The 21,541-nt window shown below is 34.6% G+C and overlaps 2 protein-coding genes across 3 annotated transcripts; both read right to left on the reverse strand.

Moving 5' to 3' along the window:
* Positions 1–3,978: 3,978 nt before the first annotated feature.
* On the reverse strand, positions 3,979–11,815 carry LOC122581103 (putative receptor-like protein kinase At5g39000). Its single transcript, XM_043753254.1, has 12 exons — positions 10,816–11,815; positions 9,471–9,591; positions 7,544–7,614; positions 7,390–7,451; positions 7,192–7,285; positions 6,841–6,970; positions 6,658–6,764; positions 6,132–6,281; positions 5,867–6,022; positions 5,531–5,650; positions 5,226–5,423; positions 3,979–4,268 (listed from the first exon to the last, which is right to left on the reverse strand). The coding sequence occupies exons 1-11, from the start codon at positions 11,713–11,715 to the stop codon at positions 5,337–5,339; spliced, it is 1,998 nt and encodes a 665-aa protein (XP_043609189.1). The 5' UTR covers positions 11,716–11,815; the 3' UTR covers positions 3,979–4,268; positions 5,226–5,336.
* A 744-nt stretch (positions 11,816–12,559) lies between these two features.
* Positions 12,560–21,233, reverse strand: LOC122581102 (transcriptional corepressor LEUNIG_HOMOLOG-like). 2 transcript variants are annotated; one of them, XM_043753253.1, is made up of 20 exons: positions 21,143–21,233; positions 20,813–20,892; positions 20,643–20,691; positions 20,453–20,519; positions 19,602–19,699; positions 19,294–19,403; positions 18,866–19,161; positions 18,691–18,766; positions 18,476–18,587; positions 17,987–18,036; positions 17,652–17,906; positions 16,632–16,712; positions 16,236–16,457; positions 15,487–15,616; positions 15,304–15,410; positions 14,828–14,977; positions 14,563–14,718; positions 14,235–14,354; positions 13,930–14,127; positions 12,560–12,982 (listed from the first exon to the last, which is right to left on the reverse strand). In XM_043753253.1, exons 4-20 carry the CDS (start codon positions 20,482–20,484, stop codon positions 12,839–12,841), a joined length of 2,337 nt encoding a protein of 778 aa, XP_043609188.1. In that variant the 5' UTR covers positions 20,485–20,519; positions 20,643–20,691; positions 20,813–20,892; positions 21,143–21,233; the 3' UTR covers positions 12,560–12,838. The 2 variants fall into 2 exon arrangements, with proteins under 2 accessions (XP_043609188.1, XP_043609187.1); XM_043753252.1 differs by having other exon boundaries at positions 20,453–20,528.
* Between the last annotated feature and the right edge of the window lie 308 nt (positions 21,234–21,541).

Here is a 21,541-nt window from a genome sequence, read left to right on the forward strand (position 1 = left end):
GATGTATATTCTTAAAATATTTATATAAATTAATGAATATTTTTTTTTATCTTAATCTTAGTTTTGATTAATAATTCTTATTTTTTTGGATTACTAACAAAATATGATGTTAATTTTAATGGCTAAAATATTTAATTTAATAATTTTATTTAATATGGAAAATTGTTTCACCGTCGGATTTCCGACGGAAATTTCCGTAGGTAAAATTTGAGTTCCGTCGTTAAATCTGTCAGAAAATATCACCGACAAGGTTTTTACCTACGGATATTTTCCGTCGGTAATCCGTCGGAAATAGCCGTTACCGACGGATTAGCGACGGATTTGACCGTCGGTGAAGCCCAATTTTCTAGTAGTGATATAACTACCTAACCAACATATAACTTCCATTCAGTTGTAGGCTTTATTCTTGACACTTTAGACCCCTTAACTTATACGTCGACACTTCCATGGATTGATAAATTAGTATCTAACAAATTTGACCCATTAGCATCAGAGGAAAGCTAAAACTTAGAAAGGCTGAAAATGCCACTCCTAGCTCTTACCTTAGTGTCAAAGCCGCACTATCTAGGAGCTTCCCTTCAGATGAAACATGGCAGCATGCATGCGTCCATATTCCTTGTCTGTATACATCTAACCTCACCGAAAGAAAAACCTGCAGGATAGAGGACTATCTCAGAAATAATGGTCCTTTTTTTTGAACACAATTGTTTCATCATTAAGCACCTTTAGTAGACCCAATCTTGTGCTCTGTAGCTGTCTCTAGTAGAAAAGGTTGGACTTTATCTCTGAGGGCACCGATATCTTCCAAGTTGTAATTCGTTATCAGAATATTAACCCACATCTATAACTATCGTCAAATAATCATAAAAGTCTTTTGAAACATTTTTCTCTCTTTCTTTAACAAATTCTCAAAACGCCATAATTTAAATAATTTCCATTTATTTTGGTAAACAAAGTTCATTTACATTTTGTTCTAAATTCACATATATCAATATCCAGTAGGATCCTCTTATCCGTTTATTTTTTTGAACAACATTATTATTGTTGATTTTTAAATTTTAAAATTATCCGTCACATGTATATTCAACGTACGTTATCTTACGTACCTTCAAATTTGACTATAACTAAAATTCACCATCTTCTTTTTGCCACGTGAAGTGGATTTTCAAGATGATCATGTATGTGTACCGAATCAGACATGTATCTACATTTGATATGCTTGTTGCAGCACCAAAAAAAAAAAAAAACATTGGTATCCCCATAACAAGGTTATACAATAAAAACTTACATAAATGAAAAAGAAATAAAAAGAAGAGACTTAAATTTTATATAAGATATATAAAACAGCCCTTTTACAAAATTTACACCACCAAGAAAACTCTTCCTACCACTGAATCTAATGCTAACAAAACATGTATAAATATTCATTTTAATATAGTGTTGCACTGACACTAGCTTATAGCAGACTATCCTCTACACTAATGTACCTTGATCTTTTGCATATTTCTATGATCCGTTTAAAGTTACTTCAGGGCTTGATCATTTGTGCTTGCTGCACCAGCAGTTGCACTGCTTGGCCCCACACGTACCATCTTCTAGTGGAGGTGATGTGTCCCCTTCTGACTCTAGTGGGGTAGTGGCTCGCAAACACAAATACCGCCATCAAGTGACTAGTATTGGCACAACTTGATGATGTTGTTGCAGCTGAAGTGCTGTTGCTGCAACTGCTCCACATTGTTGTATATATATTCAAGGAAGTTCAACCAAAAAAGACTAATAATATCAATATAGTTAATGTAGTGTATACTCATTCAAGGGAAGTAGGGAACCTCTACAATGTTCAACAAATTCAAAAATACCTCAAGTTTTTTTAAATACCCAAGGCATTGAGGGTCGTTGTGTACGTCTATAACACATAGCCTCCCACATAAGACTTCAAACAGAGCAACATAGACATCAGATTCTTTTGTAAGAATCCCTGACTTTGTATATACCGGATCACAATAAACATATGTTCCGGAAGCGTTAGTAATGAGATAAGTTTTTAGTGGCTTCTCTAATATCACCAAAGGGTATACCTAGGCTCTCTGACTCTTCAAGCAAGGACATTTTTATTTACTTTGTGGTAGAGAGAAATACTTGAATTTTCAGAGAGAATGGAATTAATGAAGCAACTGCTACTTAGTTAGATGTTGTGAATCAAGCTAGTACATATACTCTATACTAGCTTAAGCACCCGGGTGATACCTGGGTAGCAAAATGTAACTTATTATAGTTATAGGAATTGTGATGTAAAGCTTAGATGTGACCCAACTGACAACGTAAACGGTTATGATAACCAGGTATGGCAGATAATAATATGATAATTCCTTTTATATAAACTACAATTATCATAATATAAAAGTTTAATGTGAAAACATGAGAAAACATGCCATCATTACTCATCTCAAAAGGAAAATGATTGATTATCCTAAAACTTTAGCCTACTAATCCTCTTAATAGCACAACATTTTGACATGTGTAATCTACTCATTATCTTTCATTCATCACACCCTTGATTTTTACATAGCTTCATCTTATGATTAGAAGGATAATTAGATTCATGTATTAGGAGGATTTATCATTACTCATTACTACGTTGTCCCTTATATGTAGTCTTTCTTAACATCTTGTATAACATGATAAACTTAATAGCGCCTAATAACAAACTGGAAGTAATTAGAATGGAAAAGTGACAGCAGTGAATAAATGTTTGTTTACCATAAGAAATATAACATAACATAAATATATAAATGATAATACATTTTCTACTATCCGCCTCAATTTACATAACATGAGCTACTCTTAGACTAAGACTCACCTTATGACAACAAAGCAAATAAACAACTGAAACCAGTTTTTGAAGATACAACAGTTTGTTCAATACCCAATCAATATCATTAGTGCTACACTGCTACCCATTGACTTGAATCATACCCCCAAAATGCATCACTATCACTTGAGTTGTTATAAAGGGCATAACTTTAGCTTGGATCACGAACACCTACATGTCATTTCTATTAGGTTGTGACATTCAAAACTTTAGTTCATTATATACAGCAACCCATATCATAGTTGTAGGCTACATGACAGCCATACCCTTTCTTAAACCAATATCAAATGAGATAAACCCGACACAACCACAAACCTTTTTAACCGGAGATCTAATTTATTACATGGGTTGCGTTACAACTTATTTCATGAATGGAGTTTGAATCGGCTCAATAAATACATTACAGTATGTTATATCCCTCACGTATTTACTAATTGTCATAACCATTTATGATTTATGATCAAAGAAAAATTTACGGTTATGAAATTGATGTAAACATTAACAATAAAGTCTAAGTTGTTTGAATGTGAGAATATAAATTTAAATCGTGGCATATATGATTTTATTATTTATTATTAGATAGAAGCTAGTGTAAGTATGAGATGACATCATAAATAGTTTTTTAAAAATAAACTACTTAATAGAAGGGTTATGGTTATGCCATGTAGGATTATTTTTAGCTATATTTTAGGTAGGACTTCAGTTTTTTTATATATGAAAAAGAAGATTCATAGTGGATCAAAAACGCGTTTCTCCCACTAAAGAAACAGAAAAGCTTTATCATTCTTTTACTTTATATGTAATAATGATTTTACATATTGAGTTTTTGACAAATTTGGACGTTTCAAATTGCTCCATCAAATTCTTTTTTTCAAGCTCCCAATATAACAATATGTATTCGCTATCTTTTACTCTATTAATATGTTGCCAGTAAACTTTTTGTTTGGTGTTGTTATTAGTATTTTTTTTGTTTGGTTTTGTTATTATTACTCATATATTTTTTTTTTGGTATGTAATTGTGAGTTCGTAATTATAAACATGATAAGACGAATATTTTTTTCCCCCCAATTATCTGTATTTGATTTCTCAAACATTATTTACAAATATAGTGCATAAAATTCGCCATTTCCCATGAAAAACATTTAATTTTGAAAGCCATTGTTTGGTATCTTGACAATAGTTAAACAGATGCAATAGTCATTAGTCAGTATAGCTCGCCCTTTAGTGGACAAATGGGCACATCCTTATTTGTTTATTTCCATAATTTAACAGAACTGTCGTGACTTGCAGAAGCAACCATTCCAGTAACAGGCGACTGTGCCAAAGCAGCTACTATGGTGTCATGTGCTTGAACTGTCATACGGTTGTTCTCCGTCGTGTTCCACAACTCCAATGACTGAGAAGATGAAGTAAAAGCAACACCGGAGAAAATTTATTAATTAGTTAATCAGGGGTTGAAATGTCATAACAACCGATCTTTTAGAAGAAAAGACCTTTAAAACAAAACGATGCCAAAGAAAACCTTGGTGAAATTGGGTCAGATTCGTAAAAGCTTTTCTTTCCTGTATTAGGTACTCATTTATAACTAGTCAAGCAGGTAAACAAAATCATTCTCAATGGTTGCATTTTTGGAAACAGCTCAAAAGTTACCCAAGGCTTTGAAATAATAAAAAATAGACTAAATACCTACAAAAATGACACAACCGTAAAAGAGTGTGTCGGGAGGTGTTCAAGGCAATCTGGCATATTTTGATCCCGACTAAAAAGTATTAAATCAGCTTGGTATGTTAGGCAAAAGGTCAAAAATGACGATTTTGTATGGCTCGTGTTGACGCAAAGCACCTTTTGTCCAAAGTTTTACAATTCTTTTCTGAATAGCTAGTGCATTAAATATGGTTAGACAAGAAAGAAATATGCTTCTTAAATAGAATTCTAATTCTAACACAATTACATAGGAAGATTTATGCATCAAAAGGCTTTGCGTGACTCTCTTCATGTTTAACCATGTGACCCATTTCCTTTTTAGCATTTTCTACCCTAGAAATAAAACACAATCCGAATGAGACGATTCATAAGTAACTGGGTTCAGATTGCTACATCCAGTAACACCCACCTTAACCCGTTACCCAACCCACCCACTTTGCCACCTCTATTCTACATTATTCGATACAAAATAACTAATCCTTTATTACTGAGACAAGATATATTTATCTCTACTGTATCCTCAATGTGACAACCAACCCGTTATAACAATGAAAACAACAGTGCCATAGTTCTTAGATGAGGTAGAAGAAAGCATTGATTGATTTGTCAACTCGAAAGCTTGAAATTTACAAAATGAAAGTCTACTTACACGGGTGCCGCCAATAACCAAAAGAGTAGAATAGCTTGGATGGAAAACACAAGAGTGGAACTGGTTTCCATTAGAAGCGAGCTCATGAATGCATTCCCCAGAAGCTAATGATCACACTTTCACAGATTCCTCGGTAACAGAAGCCAGATAGTCACCGTTTGAGTCCCAGCACACGTAGTTTACCACGTCTGAATGTGCCTGATAACCAAGTAACGTTTAGAAATTGTATATGAACTCATTAAGTAATGACAAGTACGGCCATAAACAATTGTTCAATGAAAGTTGCTGTGGTTTCTTCTATATACCTCGAATGAATGTGTTTGCCTATCATTTTCAACATCGAAAATGGAAACAACTTTGTCAGATGCTGCCGCCAGTAAATGTCCAGTTACAGGCTGGAATCGCACTTGAGCACTTCCTCCTTGCTACACTTTCACAAAGAGCTGTGATTATTTCGATAATAATCTAACTTTCTAAATAACACGGGAGGTTTTATGCACTAAGTACACTTTGGGTGAAACCCATCTCCTTTAAGCTAATCCTTTATTTAACCCACTTTAACTGTTACAGATTAAGCAAGACTTGAACCGATACCTTCTGTACAAACACAAAAGGGAAACTAAATGGAATCAAACACCAACCTTAGAGATGCGAGTGCACTGGAAAAGGCTGAGATTCCAATATTGGATTTCATTGTTACTATCACAGAAACAGAAAAGGTCATTCTTCTTGGAATGAAAATCTAGTGACATAATGTGTCCCGTATGCCCAGTATGTGCATGCAAACAATTGCTCGGCTGCAACATATTATAACAATATAATGCAGTTTAGAACCCGACACATCAGACAGTAAAGCCACCATGTCCAATGTGCATTACACAAAACTTGCAAGAAAATAAAGATTACATTAGCTGCATCCCATATCCGCACAGACTTATCAAAGGATGCAGTTGCTAGCTGAGTTGAATTTGGCCGAAACCGAATATCAGTAATTACATGTTGATGTTCTTCAGGGGTGCTCCAAGTTTGTAAGGTATCCATGTTCCACAAAACAGGCTGAACAAAGCAACTAATTATTGCAGTGAATTGATGCTTGATAAGTATCACGGACTACACAGAAACCTTGAGTAACACATGAAAGACTAAAAAAGACATTATAGGTGATAGATCGACAGATACTAGAAAACACAGCACGCTAATGTTTGGAAATTCACAGCAGCAAAAAACAGTTATGCGCCTAGTTATATAGCATTTTAGAGCTCAAACAAATATCTCCTGCATAATATTTTAGAAAAGATTTATGTATCCTGATTGACCTGTTTTCCATTAAGTCAAGTTTTTAACTCACTTGTTTGACCCATTAGTACTAATAGAAATGTAAAATCAACGCATTTCACATAGAAAAGCTGAAATTGCCACTCCTAGCTCTTACCTTTTTTTCATGGCCTGCACTACCAAGCAATTTCCCATCGGAAGAAAAATGGCAGCATGTGACCTTATTTGTTGTCCATATACATCCAACCTCCCCGAAAGAAAAACCTGTGGGGTACTATTTAGTTAACACTAGCTCAGAGACGGTCCTTTTACTGAAACATGGAGTTTTATTATTAAGTACCCTTAGAAGACCCGGTCTTGTGCTCTGTAATTGTTTGCTTTAAAGTGCTACAATCTCCTGCATCATGTTGTAGAAAAGATTCGACATTATCGTCCAGGGGACCAACATCTCCGAAGTGCTCGATGTCATCCTGCACTACGATGAATTAGGTTGAGGATCTCGGAGGATTTCATGTTAAAGGTTCATCACCAGATTCTAAACCCAAATCTATAAATTTAAGGTCAGAAAATGAGTGGGGGTTGGGTAATGGGTCAAAAATATTAAGAGTAAAAAGGGTTAATATTTTAGAAGACATGCACAAATTGTTTGGGCGGTAATGCATCCTATGAGGTACACCTATTGAAAAATCACCTGCATCACAGCAGTTTCAATACTAGTTGCAAGATCCTCGTTTAGTGATACAGGCAATGGCGGCATCAGCGAGGAAAATGGCATATACCTCATCCTGCAATACAAAGAGAATCCCTTTAGTAGGGGTAATAAAATAAAATAGATACAGACAAGCACCAAAACCAGCAGCGATGACAAAGTCACGAGAATGTCCCATACTTATTTAAAATGGCGGCTATATTATTCTTCGTGTGGCTGAAGAGCTTGATATTATCCTGCAGCTGCTCAATGGTGGCACGTGTCAGATAGTTGGCGCCCCGATCTTGAATGTTCGAAAGACTCATAATACATCCGTTAGAAGAGTATTACTTACTTTCGTTGAAGACATATTAGCTGATATCTGATCAAGAATTTGGTTGTTTTGTCTGATTGAGCCACTTATTGCTGCATAAAAGTACAATAAATTCATCACTTTAATAAACTCCTCACATAGTGATATTGTTAGTGTAAACTTAACAAGTTAACACCTACAATGATAATTTTTTTTATGCTCTAAACCATTTTTGTCTATACAGCTTCGGAAAGTTCTTTTTTTTTTTTGGGTGAAAAAGTGAAGTATATATTAACAACTCAGGCTATTTACAATGTAAATTACTTCAAATTGGTAAAAGGACATTCCCAAATACCACATAAGGAGTCAAGAATTTACATATTACATTTCAGCATTCTCTAATCTCTACAAGATCATATAAATACAGACAATCTTGCATACTAGTAAGCCTCCACTATTGGAACCCTCTCAACTTTGGCTACTGGAAACCACATACTCAAACCTCATCCCCATTCAATTCTTAAAAACTCCAAATCATTTCCACAAAGTTTGGTTTTATGCCCCACCTTTTGTATTCCTCGACCACTTGATGTGTTTTACACACTTTTAACCCCATAAGTCTCAGCTTGATGCTATTTCTAATGATCTCAATAATTGCAGTCTCATTCCACGGTAACTAGATACAAGCTTTCTTATTCTTATTCTATTAACTATATTTATTAAGGGATTAGTTTCCTGAAATGTAACTATCTTTGACCGAATGTCTATAGCAGGAAAAAACTAAAGTTATGTGTATTGTATGTAAGCAACTCGAAAAAATGTTTATTGTATGTAAGAAAACATACGTGGCAACCATATACAGGTGCCATTTGTCAGATTTTAATTGGTTGAAACGAAATTCTTACATACAATAAACATTATTTCAAAGATGTTTACATACAATACACACAACTTTAGTTATTTCCTACTATAGACATTCGTTCGAAGTTTCTTACACTCGAGGAAACTAATCCCATTTATTAATTGATCCTACAAAGCTTTGATCAACGATAAGTGATGCGAAGGATGACAATCAACATATATGAGCATTTCTATGTAATTATTATTCAGGATATACATATATTCATGGTGCTATTTAAAAATGAACTTGCATTACTAATTCAAGGACTAAAATACCAAGATAGGCGCCCATGGAATCATATATCATAAATCTTAATCACATTTATTCTAGACGTAAGCCTATAGTTTAGATAATAATAATAATAATAATAATAATAATAATAATAATAATAATAATAATAATAATAATAATAAAGGGTCATTGTTTATAAGGAAAAAGTGGTCCCTCATTGATTAGGAAAGTGTATCATTAGGTGAGTCACTATAAGAGGGAGCTTCTTGGAACTTCTTGCCAACTCGGTGACACATCACCCAGGCCTTCTCTCAAGACTCCCCATCCCTATAAGAAAAGCTTTTTGGAATATTTCCCGGTCCCATTTTTATATCTATATCTCTCATTATCCCCACTCTGGTCCACTTTGAGCTTCTTCCCTTAAAAAGTTTGTTTAGGACGCATGGTGCACACATTAAACGCCAAAGGGGTTGAAAGTGTAAATACTCTCCTTATATATAGAGAGTCATTAACCCTAAGTTGAGGTTAATCCCAGCACATACAATATCCTAATCTTCGTGCGTCTCTCCTCTCTAAATTAGTGCATCAACCTACAGCCGAATTACTCATCCCATTATTACTCAATCGCCTTGTTTTTGGAACCCGAAATCAATGGAAACTATGTTTAATGCCCTTACAGGTTTCATATGATTATCTGGTGAGTATTTTCCCTTGAATCAAATCATGTTTATTCTAATAGATTGAACATTAAAATCATGTGAACATTGGCTTGCAGTTCAAGTGAAAAACAAACAAGGTTGCCTGATTTGTCTCTAAAGATATGCGTGATATACTGACCTTCAAAAGTAACACCACCAACTTGGACCTCGTTATTCATGGTACCGGATAATAAAGGAGCCACATTGAGTGCTGGACCTGATGAAATACTTGGCTTTGAGGATGATTCCACCAAATTATCCTGAAAGATATAACAATTAGAATGCTAATATCTTTAGGAGAAAATGCTATAGAGATGGTGCGTGGCTCTTAATCATTCTATAGAGATGGTGCTCATTTTAGAAATGCAAAATAATCTATTGAAAAGAGGAGTATGTTGAACTTTGGATTAAAATCAAAAGTCTAAGATTTAAAGATAATTTAAAGATAGATCTATCTTTAAATCTTAGACTTTTGATAAATTTGATTTTAATCCAATAGTTTAATTTTTTTTAACATAACAAGTCATGTTAAAGAATTTGAAGGAATCATTTCCCGTAAAAAGGAGTGATGTCATATATTAGCAATACATTATTTGATGTTCCATATGGTCATTAATCACTAGAATTGTGTTCCGCACCATGCAACAACTAGATGTCCTTCAAATTATCTAGTGAGGATACAAGACTAAAGGTTAAAAGTTGGGGGTCACAACACCTCAGCTTCACCGGTAATTCACCAACCATCGGTTTTATCTGGTGGCTTGTGATAGTTGTGTAAAAAAAAGAGTTAAGCTAAAACTTGTACTCAATGGAATACAACTCAATTATAGGTGTGAAACCCGTCACAAAATAATACTTTAATATATAAAAAATGCGGGACCCAATCATTTATGTATAATACAAATGGGTTGGTATTATTTGAAAATTAAAATTTGTGTGAAAATCAGAAAACTGGCCGAACACACTATGATTTGAATCTTAACCCAATGTGTTTATAGTTGCCCACCACCATTGTCGGAAATTGTGATACGGTACGGGCGAAGCCCTTGATCGAACGACAGCGGCGTTTAAGGGTGCTTCGCCCTTCTCGGTAGCCTACCACGAGACATTTATAAAGAGGTTGGAAGCCGGACACATATGGAAATGGTGTGAATTTAATAGGCGGTGATCGAAGAGATACTGTGATGGTTTGATTCGGTACTGGTATTGCCCTTACTGCCATGGCGGTCGCTGGAGGAGGAGGAGAAGAGATAGATGGTGGTAGTGGTGGACAATTATAAACACAAGACTCAAATCACAGTGTGCTTGACCAGTTTTCTGGTTTTCACACAAATTTTAGTTTCAAATGAACATTTCACAATACAAAATATATTAAAAATTTGTATATGCAGGGTTCCACTTCATATTGACTTTTTCTATATGTATTCAGAAAAGTTTTAAAAAAATTAGTTAATGTAATGTAGAGTACACGCACGCAACAATACCTGAAGTTTTTTTAACACCCAACGCATTGAGGGTCGTTGCTTACGAGTACTTTTTATGCATTTGAATGCAATCTCTGAAAACGTTTTTAAGGAATCCGAGTCAAGCTGATTCTGCAATTCTGGATCCATAATCTCATTTATTTTACCCTTTTTGTAGTAGCTTTGGGCTAATTGAGGTAGAAATCGGTGTTCATTGTGTACATCTATCACACACAACCTCCCGCATAAGACTTCAAACAAAACCACCCCAAAAGAATAGACATCTGATTCTTTTGTAAGGATCCCTGACCTTGTATATATCGGATCACAATAGCCATATGTTCCGGAAGCGTTAGTAATGAGATAAGTGTCTTTCTCATTAGCACGACCTAATTTTGAAAGCCCGAAATCTGATATCATTGCTTTCCAATCTTGATCTAACAAAACATTAGCACTTTTGATGTCCCTATGGATAACTCTTTCATTTACTGCAACCTGGTTATGAAGATAATTCAAACCGCGGGCTGCATTGACGCATATATTGAGCCGTCGCTTCCATGTTAGTGCACGCCTTTTTTCTACGGTACTTAAGTACTTGTCTAGGCTTCCATGTTCTGCATACTCATAAATCAAGATTTTTTCTTCACCTTCATAGCAAAAACCAATGAGGGAGATGAGGTTTGGGTGTTTATAACGAGTGAGCAATTGAATTTCTGTTAAGAACTCCTTAAACCCTTGACCCGAAAGGTTAACTTGTAGTCGCTTAACAGCTACAGGGGTAAGTTTACCGGAAAGTAGGAGGTGTCCTTTGTAAACCAAGCCATATCCACCCTTTCCAATAAGTGTAGTAAAGTTTTTAGTGGCTTCTCTAATATCACCAAAGGGTATACGTAGCCTCTCTGACTCTTCAAGTAAGGACATTTTTATTTACTTTATGGTAAAGAAAAATACTAGAACTTTCAGAGAGGAGGGAATGAAATAGCTGCTATTTTAGTTAAATGTTGTTTTTCTTCAATAGAGATTTTGATCTTCATGAATGAGAGGAATCAAGCAAGTACATATACTCTATATTCATATGAAATCAAAACGCGTTTCTTCCACTAGAGAAAAGGGAAATCTTTATCACTCTTTTCCTTGGACGTTTCTAGTTGCTACATCAGATTCTTTTCTTCAAGCTCCCAATATAACAATACGTATTCTAAAAACTAAACGGATCGGGTTTTATTTTTAAGCCACAACTGACCCAAATCGACCCATGGTCACCCCTAACTATCGACTATCTTTTACTCTTTTAATATATGTTGCCAGTTTTTTTTTTTTTTAATTTTTTTTCTTTATGTAATCGTGAGTTTGTGATTATAAACATGATAAGGTGAATTTTTTTTTCCCAATATTTCTATTTGATTTCTGACACATTATTTATGAATATAGTGCAGAAATTTTGCCAAAAAGTTATTCAAACTTGGTTGCTTATTAAGTTTTCCTGGTTGTCATATACTCATATCCCATGGAAAACAATCAATTTGAAAGCCATTGTTTGGTATCTTAAGAATACTCAAATAGATACATGTTGGTATCAATTCTGGAATATAGGCATGTGGATGGACTTATATGTATACATGCAACATCCAAACTTACCAGATACTATTTCAGGTCAAATTTACTGGATTTGGCCAACATATTGATGGTGTTGTTTGGTTTTTAACGATTCGGGGATTTTCACCCATTCACGATGGTTTATAAATGCACAAAATTAGAGCTCCACTGAAATACTATGAACTAATAAAACAACTCTGGAAACCCAAATGGTAAATTTATTACAAACCAGAAAACACTTACTCGTACTAAACCTATACATACTACACTTGACCTTACTCCTAACTCGACTATAATCTATCCATTGTGGAAAATAAATTATAAAACATAGACTGCTATATATGGCTTAAACATAACTGCATAATGACAGGGTTTTAGCACCTTGATTTGGCGTGTATAGTCAGTATAGCCCGCCCTTTAGTGGACAAATGGGCACATCCTTATGTGTTTATTTCCATAATTTAACAGAACTGTCGTGACTTGCAGAGGCAACCATTCCAGTAACAGGCGACTGTGCCAAAGCAGCTATTATGGTGTCATGAGCTTGAACTGTCATGCGTTTGTTCTCCGTCATGTTCCACAACTCCAATGACTGAGAAGATGAAGTAAAAGCAACAACGGATAATATTAATTAGTTAATCACGGGTTGAAATGTAATAACAACCGATCTTTTAGAAGGAAAAACCTTTCAATAAAACGAATGTCAAACAAAACCTTGGTGAAATTGGGTCAGATTCATTTATAAATGGTCAAGCAGGTAATAAAATCATCCTCAATGGTTTCATTTTAGGAAACAGCTCAAAAGTTACCTAAGACTTTTAAATAAAAAAAAATAGACTAAATATCTATGACATACTCGTAAAAGAGTGTGTTGGGAGGCGTTCAAGGCAATCCAGCATGTTTTGACCTGGTCTAAGAGGTGGCAAATCAGCTTGGTAGGTTAGGCAAAAGGTCAAATATGGCGATTTTGTATGGCTCGTGTAAACGCAAAGCACTTTTCATACAAAGTTATAATTCTTTTAGAAATAACTAGTGTTTAAATATGGTTAGAAAAGAAATAAGTTTTTTAAATAGAATTCTAATTCTATAACAATTATATAGGAAGATTTATGCACCAAAAAGCTTTGCGTGATTTTCAACATGTTTTTTTTTAACAGACTTTCAACATGTTTAAGTGTTTAACCATGTGACCCATTTCCTTTCTAATATTTTCTACCCTAGATATAAAAGACAATCGGAATGAATAATGAGACAATTCATAAGTAACTGGGTTCAGATGGCTACATCTAGTAACACCCAACTTAAGCCGTTACCCAACCCACCTGCTTTGCCACCTCTATTCTACATTATTCGATACAAAATAACTAATCCTTATTCTTGAAACAAAATATATTTGTCTCTACTGCATCCTCAATGAGACGACCAACCCGCTACAACTTTGACAGCAACAGTGTCATATTTCTTAAACGAGCTAAATGAGAGGATTAATTCATTTGTCAACTCGAAAGCTAAAAATTTACAAAATTAAAGTTTACTTACACGAGTACCACCAATAACCAAAAGTGTAGAATAGCTTGGATGGAAAACACAAGAGTGGAACTGGTTTCCATTGGAAGCGAGCTCATGAACGCATTCCCCTGAAGCTAACGACCACACTTTCACAGATTCCTCGCTAACAGAAGCCAGATAGTCACCGTTTAAGTCCCAACACACGTAGTTAACCACTCCTGAATGTGCCTGATAATCAAGTTATGTTTAGGAATTGTAAATGAACTCGTGAAATAATGACGAGTACGGCCATAAACACTTATTCAATGAAGTTGCTGTGGGTTTCATCTAGATACCTGAAAGGAATGTGTTTGCCTATCGTTTTCAACATCGAAAATTGAGACAACTTTGTCAGATGCTGCCGCCAGTAAATGTCCGGTTACAGGCTGGAATCGCACTTGTGCACTTCCTCCTTGCTACACTTATAAGAGCAGTGATTAAAATTATTTCGATAACAATCTTATAACTTTCTAGATAAAATGACATGGGAGGTTTTATGCATCAAGTACACTTTGGGTGACACACATCTCCTTTAGCTAATCTTTTATTTAACCCACTTGTTCAGAGATCCCAAAACCTTCTGTACAAACACGAAAGGGAAACTACATGGAATTGCACACCAACCTTAGAGATGTGAGTGCACTGGAAAGGGCTGAGATTCCAATATCGGATTTCATTGTTACTATCACAGAAACAGAAAAGGTCATTCTTCTTGGGATGAAAATCTAGTGACATAACATGTGCCGTATGCCCAGTATGAGCATGCAAACAATAGCTTGGCTGCAACATAATATAACAATATAATGCAGTTTAGAACCCAACACATCAGACCTCAAAGCCATCATTTAGAATGTACATTACACAAAACTTGAAAGAAAAGAAAGATTACATTAGCTGCATCCCATATCCGCACAGACTTATCAAAGGATGCAGTTGCTAGCTGAGTTGAATTTGGACGAAACCGAATATCAGTAATTACATATTGATGTTCTTCAGGGGTGCTCTCAGTTTGTAAGGTATCCATGTTCCACAACACAGCCTGAACAAAGAAATTAATGATTGCATTCACTTGATGCTTGATAAATTTGACAGATTACACAGAAACCATGAATAAGAAGTTAAAAACTAAACAAGACATTATGGGTGGCAGATCGACAAAAATTAGAAACCACATCATACTAATATTTGAAAAAATCTCATGCATATATGTTTTAGAAAAGATTTATGCAACCCATTTGACCTGTTTTCCTTTATGTCAAGTTTTTAAACTCACCAGTTTGACCTATTAGTAATTTAGTATTAAAAGAAAGCTAAAATCAATACATTTCACATAGAAGGGCTGAAATTGCCACTCCTAGCTCTTACCTTTTTGTCATGGCCCGCACTAGCTAACAGCTTCCCATCAGAAGAAAAATGGCAGCATGTGACCTTATTTCTTGTCCGTATACATCCGACCTCACCAAAAGAAAAACCTGTGAGGTAGTTTTTAATTAAGACTGGCTCAGAAACGGTCCTTTTACTGAAACACAAAGTTTTATTATTAAGTACCCTTAGAAGACCCAGTCTTGTGCTCTGTAATCGTCTGCTTTAATGTGCTATAATCTCCTGCATCATGTTGTAGAAAAGATTCGACATTATCGTCCAGGGGACCAACATCTCCGAAGTGCTCGATGTCATCCTGCACTACGAAGAAAAAGGTTGAGGATCATGGAGGATTTCATGTGAAAGGTTCATAACCAGATTCTAAACCCAAATATGTATATTTAAGGTCAGAAAATGAGATGGAGTTGGTAATGGGTCAAAAATATTAAGAGTAAAAAGGGTTAACTTTTTACACTGATCTAATTTATTTGATTTCGTATTATATAATTATTAATTACTGTGCCAGATATATGTTACAGAACTTGTATTATCTCAACGGTATTATGAACAAAATGGTTCAGCGTGTCACTATGTCTAATGCTTTAGATATACATTCTAGGCAACTTTCGAGTTGTTCAACCCTTCGGTCTTTTTTTAGCTACCTTTCGTGAGTTTGTCCCTTTGACCCATTAGAGATAAAACAATACCCAAGTTCCCGATGCAACCCATTCATAACTAGATGTGTCAAAAGTACAACCTCCGGTACTTATGTATACACGATGTACAAACAGGTACACCAAGGGAAACCAGGTATCCAGCAAGTGAATAAGGAATCAAGTTGAGCACAGTAGACAAATGATTGTTCTATCAATAATTCAATAGTTATTGCTAGCATCTAGATTTAAAGCTATATGTGGAAAAAGAAACAAGCCTACCAGCTGATTAGTTGACGAAGCGATGCCACCTGTTCCATCTGCACCATACATCATCATGCTTTTCTGAACATTGTTTACGTGCTGTAGACTACTAGCTGTGGTTACCCCATCACCAGGTGTATGAGTTGATGCTGGAGAGCTTGGTGAGGGTCCCGCTGTATTCCCTGTACCTGTACTGTTAGCTGGTCCAGATGAAGAATGTTGTTTTCTTTTTCTATTGTTCTGCTCAGAAATTTGAAGACAACGGAGTAATTAAATGAACCACGACGTTGTAAGAGACTACAATAATAAATCTAACTAGCCATATTGTTTACGTGGTTCACTATCATAATATAATTTCTCTCTCCAGGAGATATAGATTTTTTAAATTCTTAAGAGATAAACTTGAAGCACAACCTGTTGCTGTTGCATCTGGAGTTGCTGTTGCTGCAACTGGTCGTGTTGTGAAGACGATTGTTGCATTTGTGGCATCTTCATCTGTTCAAAACAAATTTGGTCAAAATTAAGCCTTAATGCTTTGAACTAGCAAAATAAATAGATGACATCTGTAATCATGGAAGATCACGTCAAAACTAGAGATGGAAAACTAGGCAGTCCGGGTAACGGGTACAATTTTATGTACTGGATTTACCCAAAAACTTGTTCCCATTTCATTATATAAAAACATACTGTATTAAATTATAAGCATAAGCGATTTGTTCACAAGTATACAGGTTGGGTTGACCCAATAACTTTTTGCCCATATCTTAAATATAGATAAGCTACAAAAGATCCACTCTAACAATTATCTAAGTTTTCTAATACAGCCATTAGTAGTTTGCATACGTTCAAATTCACTTTGTGCAACCCTTTGACCGATTAGGTATAAACAAGATCTAACTTGACTTGTTCACAAATAATTATGTCGAAACTATCGCCTCTAACCAACACAGAGATTCATGGTATGAAAAAAGCATATGGAAACTAGTCGAAACTCATAAATATTGTCATGGTGAAAACCATAGAGCATTTATTACTGCAAAGAACTTAGTGACTGATAAATAATAAACATTGACGAAGGCAAGCATCATACTTTTTGATCAAATAATATATAAAGTCTAGGCTTACAGCAGACAGAGTAGTTAACGGACAGCTCTGCAAGGTATTTTACATGTTTGGGAAAACTATAACTCTATTCATAAATGTTACGAGAGACGAGACCATAGAAACCTGATCACCATCCAATTATGACTTTCATATTGTATGAAAATTCTGAACAACATAATACTTCAGATGCTTTTTTCCTCTCTTGTTTTTCAGTGACAGACAGACACTTAAAGCAAGCGCCGTCATTTTCCCATACATAGAAACATAAAATCACAACATATAAAACCTAGTTTTGTCAATAATCCATAGGTCCTGAGATGAGAACTAAACCTTGGGTGAATTCATTTGTCCAGGGGAGCCAACAGAAACAGATCCCTCGTTTCTAGTGGCTTGACCATCCTTCATGACTAAATTACTTCTAGGTAATCCGGCAAATCCATAATTGGGTGATGCTCCCAGGTTGGCTTGTGCCTGGGCATGTGCCAATACCTGCTGTTGTTGTGATGCCAGATAGAACTGATTTGGGTTCTGCATATTAGGTTTATGCACTTGCAAACCTAAGCCCGGGCGAAGTTGTTCAATTCCCTGCATTTTATGCAAACACCCAAGGTCAATTAGGTTAGCGAAATATCACTAGAAATTTGAGAATGACTAAAAAAACTTACGGTCAGAGGCCAGCCCTTCAAGGGAAGACCAGTAACACCTTGATTCAATCCTGAAAAGATACCATTGCAGCAGAAAAAAAAATAAAATCAAGAGCGAATAACATATCATCGCAATAATATTTCTATACATTGCATTATTTATCATAACTATTTGACACTTCCCTGTATTATAAGCTGCGCAGCTACCTGCCAGCTTGCTTTACTATTCATCATTTGTTTCCTCTTATTAGAGATATATAATTGTATGTTAACAAACTAAATAGTACTTAGCTATTCCCCAAAGACCTCAGGTTTGGTAACCGACCAAATAGAGATGCTAAAGTGAAAGTGGTTCAAGTTAAGTCATTAAGCACAGAAAAAAGGGTATTGGACAGGGCAAAATGATGAAGAGCCGTGGTAAGTTGAAATGAAACCAGGAAAAGTCTTTTCAAAAGACAGACTCATAAATTCATTAAATTGTAAGTTGTCATGACTTTATTGAACAATTACCTGTATTACCCAATCCAGACTTCGACTGCAAAATAGCCTGTCCATAAATTGATGAAGGATCTGTGGGCAAGGATTTCTGTGTGTTACCCATATTGACTTCCTGTTTAATTTCCTAAGATTCATAAATATCTCATCAGCCTAAACATGAAAAAGGCAAGAAATAAATACATAAATGTCTAAACAAAATTCTACATATAACTTGTATAAGAACATACCGAGTTTAGCTGAGACCTTCCCTGAATTTGCTGCAAACTGGTTGACATATTTGGAGAATTCCCTTGTACTAGTTGTCTATATGACCAACAAAGAACATAATCATCTGGCCAAAATATGAGAGGGGAAGAAAATAAAATAGGCAACTGCCAACTGGTTGTAGAGAACTAATAGTACCCTTGATGATCCGTGGCTGACTTGAGAAGGGCCATCCTACTAGCATCAAGAAGAGCAGGAGAAGTTTCGGAATCCATAGAATGAGAAGACTTCATGGGTTCGTCATACATTTTCATACCCAGTGTACTGGGTGATGGTTTTCCCATCATTCCATCAGTGTTCATAGCATTAACAGGACCACCTAGAGGAGGATGATTAGGATCCCTCCTTTGCAATTGAGCATTTCTTTGTTGTAAAAGATGCATCTGCTGCATTTGAAGCTGTTGTTGGTGTTCTTTTGCTTTCATTTGTTGTGTCTGGAATTGTTACAAAACGAGAAGAATGAGAAACATAAAAATGATAGGAAAACATAATAAGAAACATAAACATCATTAACCATTTAAATAAAGTAATACATAATATGAAGCATGATAAAATCCAAGGAACACCTCAATGTAAGCTACAGCTGCCTCAGAATGTTTCTCGTTAGTCCTTGCAATAAAAATGTCCCAGAAGACAGACCACCATTCAAAGAGAAAGCCCCCCGGTGCATCAATAGCTGTACATTGATCAGATTAGCACTTAAAATCAAGCACATAAATCAGTACCAGTTACTCGTCATTTGATTCATATTCCAAGATTAACAAACATCAAATCGCTTCCAAAAATATGAATTTGAGAACGAGATCTGAACTAATTACTGCACACAGTGCAAACCAACATATGAAGCCAAGAAATTGAACCCATGACAACATACCTACAGGATCTGTAGCAACCTTCCCTTCAGACATAAAAGCTTTTGCAGATGCATGCAACTTCCGTTTCAACAAGTAGTCATGGATGTACACATCCAGCCTAGCAAAGAAAAGGTGAATTCATGATTAAAATTAGATCATCAAATAGCGACCGCAAGTAAACAAAATCATAGCCACACATTCCAAATTTTAGTTCTATCTAGGTAAATACATAAAGTTCTTGCAATCTAAATTGGTGCTAATCACCAAGCCATTTTATCTAAAGTTATCCAGAATCAAAAATAACAGTTAGAAGTTGCAATTACGATAATACAAGTGGTATCTCTTTCGGCTTTTGAGTGTCAAACAGACTAAATATTTACTTTGCAATAAATTTAAATACATATGTATAACTATAAGTACATTAAAGAAGACATTGGAGCTGAGGTAAATAATATAAAACAATTATGCCAATTATAGCTCAAGAAATAACAGTCTTGAACTTCCAAAATCAGAACTGCACTCAAAATCCTATCCAGGAAAGATTATCAGAGATCACACAATACATTTTAAGCAACCAAGGACCATTATATATTAAAATAGTAGTACAACCTACTACTATTCTACTTTACAAATGCAATAAAAATATTTAAGAGTGTGTACTGCACACATAATTATAATGCCATAAATTTATGTATCTTTAATGGACTGTTCAACCAAATCAACATGTAATAATAAAATTCAAAGATAAATTCACATATAAAAATATAAAACAGTTAAAATTGAAAAATTACTGTAGGATATAATAATAAAAATACTAATTCCTGAAATGAAAATTATCTAAAAATACAAAAAATTGGAGAAATGTCCTTACATTTTATCAGCTTCCCAACTACTCTGTGCCATGATTTAATTCACAAATCTCCAGTCACAATAATTCTCTGAAATCACTTCCACATTTATTATAAAAAATTTAAAAATCAGAAACCAGAATTTAAATTAAAATTGAAATAATTATCATTATATATAGATAAGATTTCAAGAAAAAAGCAGCAGAATTATACCAGAAGTTTATTAGAATTGAATCCAGCATTGTTGATCAAACTCACAAACCTTTAAATTCACATTTAACAAACCATATATCAGCTAATTCTACAAAATAAAGTTTAAAAAACAAAAAATTAAAAATTCTACACTAGAACTAATAAATAATATTAATTAATTAATCACTAACCTTAGTTATAATCCGAACAATATGAAGCAAAATTCAACTTCAATCGGACTAGTGTATTAAATATAAAAAATGATTCAGACCTGAATTTTCATGATCAACAGTCAATAATATATACATATAGATATACTATATCATATCATATATAATTATAATTAACTAGTTATATATAAGGATTCAACACATAGACTCATAATTAACAGTCAGTATTAGTTCAATTCACTAAAAAACTGATTGCTAGCTAGTAGTAATATATGAGGTATATAAATTATATATATATGTATATGTATATGTGTGAGTGTAAATATATAAAAACTAAGAAATAGATGAAACCTGTATAGGCAACTGAATTGACTTGAGAAGAGAATTGAAAGGAACTTTTGAGATCAATCAGAGTGTAATTAGACTGATCAAGATCCAGGTTCACCTGAAATTCAACAACAGAACTTCCACATGATATATATATTTATAATTTAAACTATATATAGATATATATATTGATATACATACAGTTATATGTATAAAAATAATTATTTATTTAATTGGTAACATACTGTTGATGTTAATGTTAAAGAAGAAGAAAAAAGAATATAAAATGGTTATGAGTGACAGACGGAATTACAGAAACTTTTTAGAGAAGAGGTTTGGAAAGAGGAAATGAGGTTCGGATAAGTTTTTAAGAGGTTTGGGTGAGAAAGAGAAATTAGGTATGGAATGAGGTTTGGTATTGGG

This window comes from Erigeron canadensis, chromosome 9, assembly GCF_010389155.1.
Source record: "Erigeron canadensis isolate Cc75 chromosome 9, C_canadensis_v1, whole genome shotgun sequence".
NCBI lineage: Eukaryota > Viridiplantae > Streptophyta > Magnoliopsida > Asterales > Asteraceae > Erigeron > Erigeron canadensis.

Coding starts and splice junctions, on each gene's coding strand:
- LOC122581103 (XM_043753254.1), bottom strand. CDS start 11,715: ATGTCCTTACTTGAAGAGTCAGAGAGGCTACGTATACCCTTTGGTGAT. Junction 9,592..10,815: donor GGGTGTTAAAAAAACTTCAG/GTATTGTTGCGT, acceptor TATATCTTTCAG/GATAATTTGGTGGAATCATC. Junction 6,971..7,191: donor TTGAAACTGCTGTGATGCAG/GTGATTTTTCAA, acceptor ATCGTAGTGCAG/GATGACATCGAGCACTTCGG.
- LOC122581102 (XM_043753253.1), bottom strand. CDS start 20,484: ATGGCACAGAGTAGTTGGGAAGCTGATAAAAT. Junction 19,700..20,452: donor AGTTGGGAAGCTGATAAAAT/GTAAGGACATTT, acceptor TTTCTTTGCTAG/GCTGGATGTGTACATCCATG. Junction 17,907..17,986: donor TGAAGGGCTGGCCTCTGACC/GTAAGTTTTTTT, acceptor CATAAAATGCAG/GGAATTGAACAACTTCGCCC.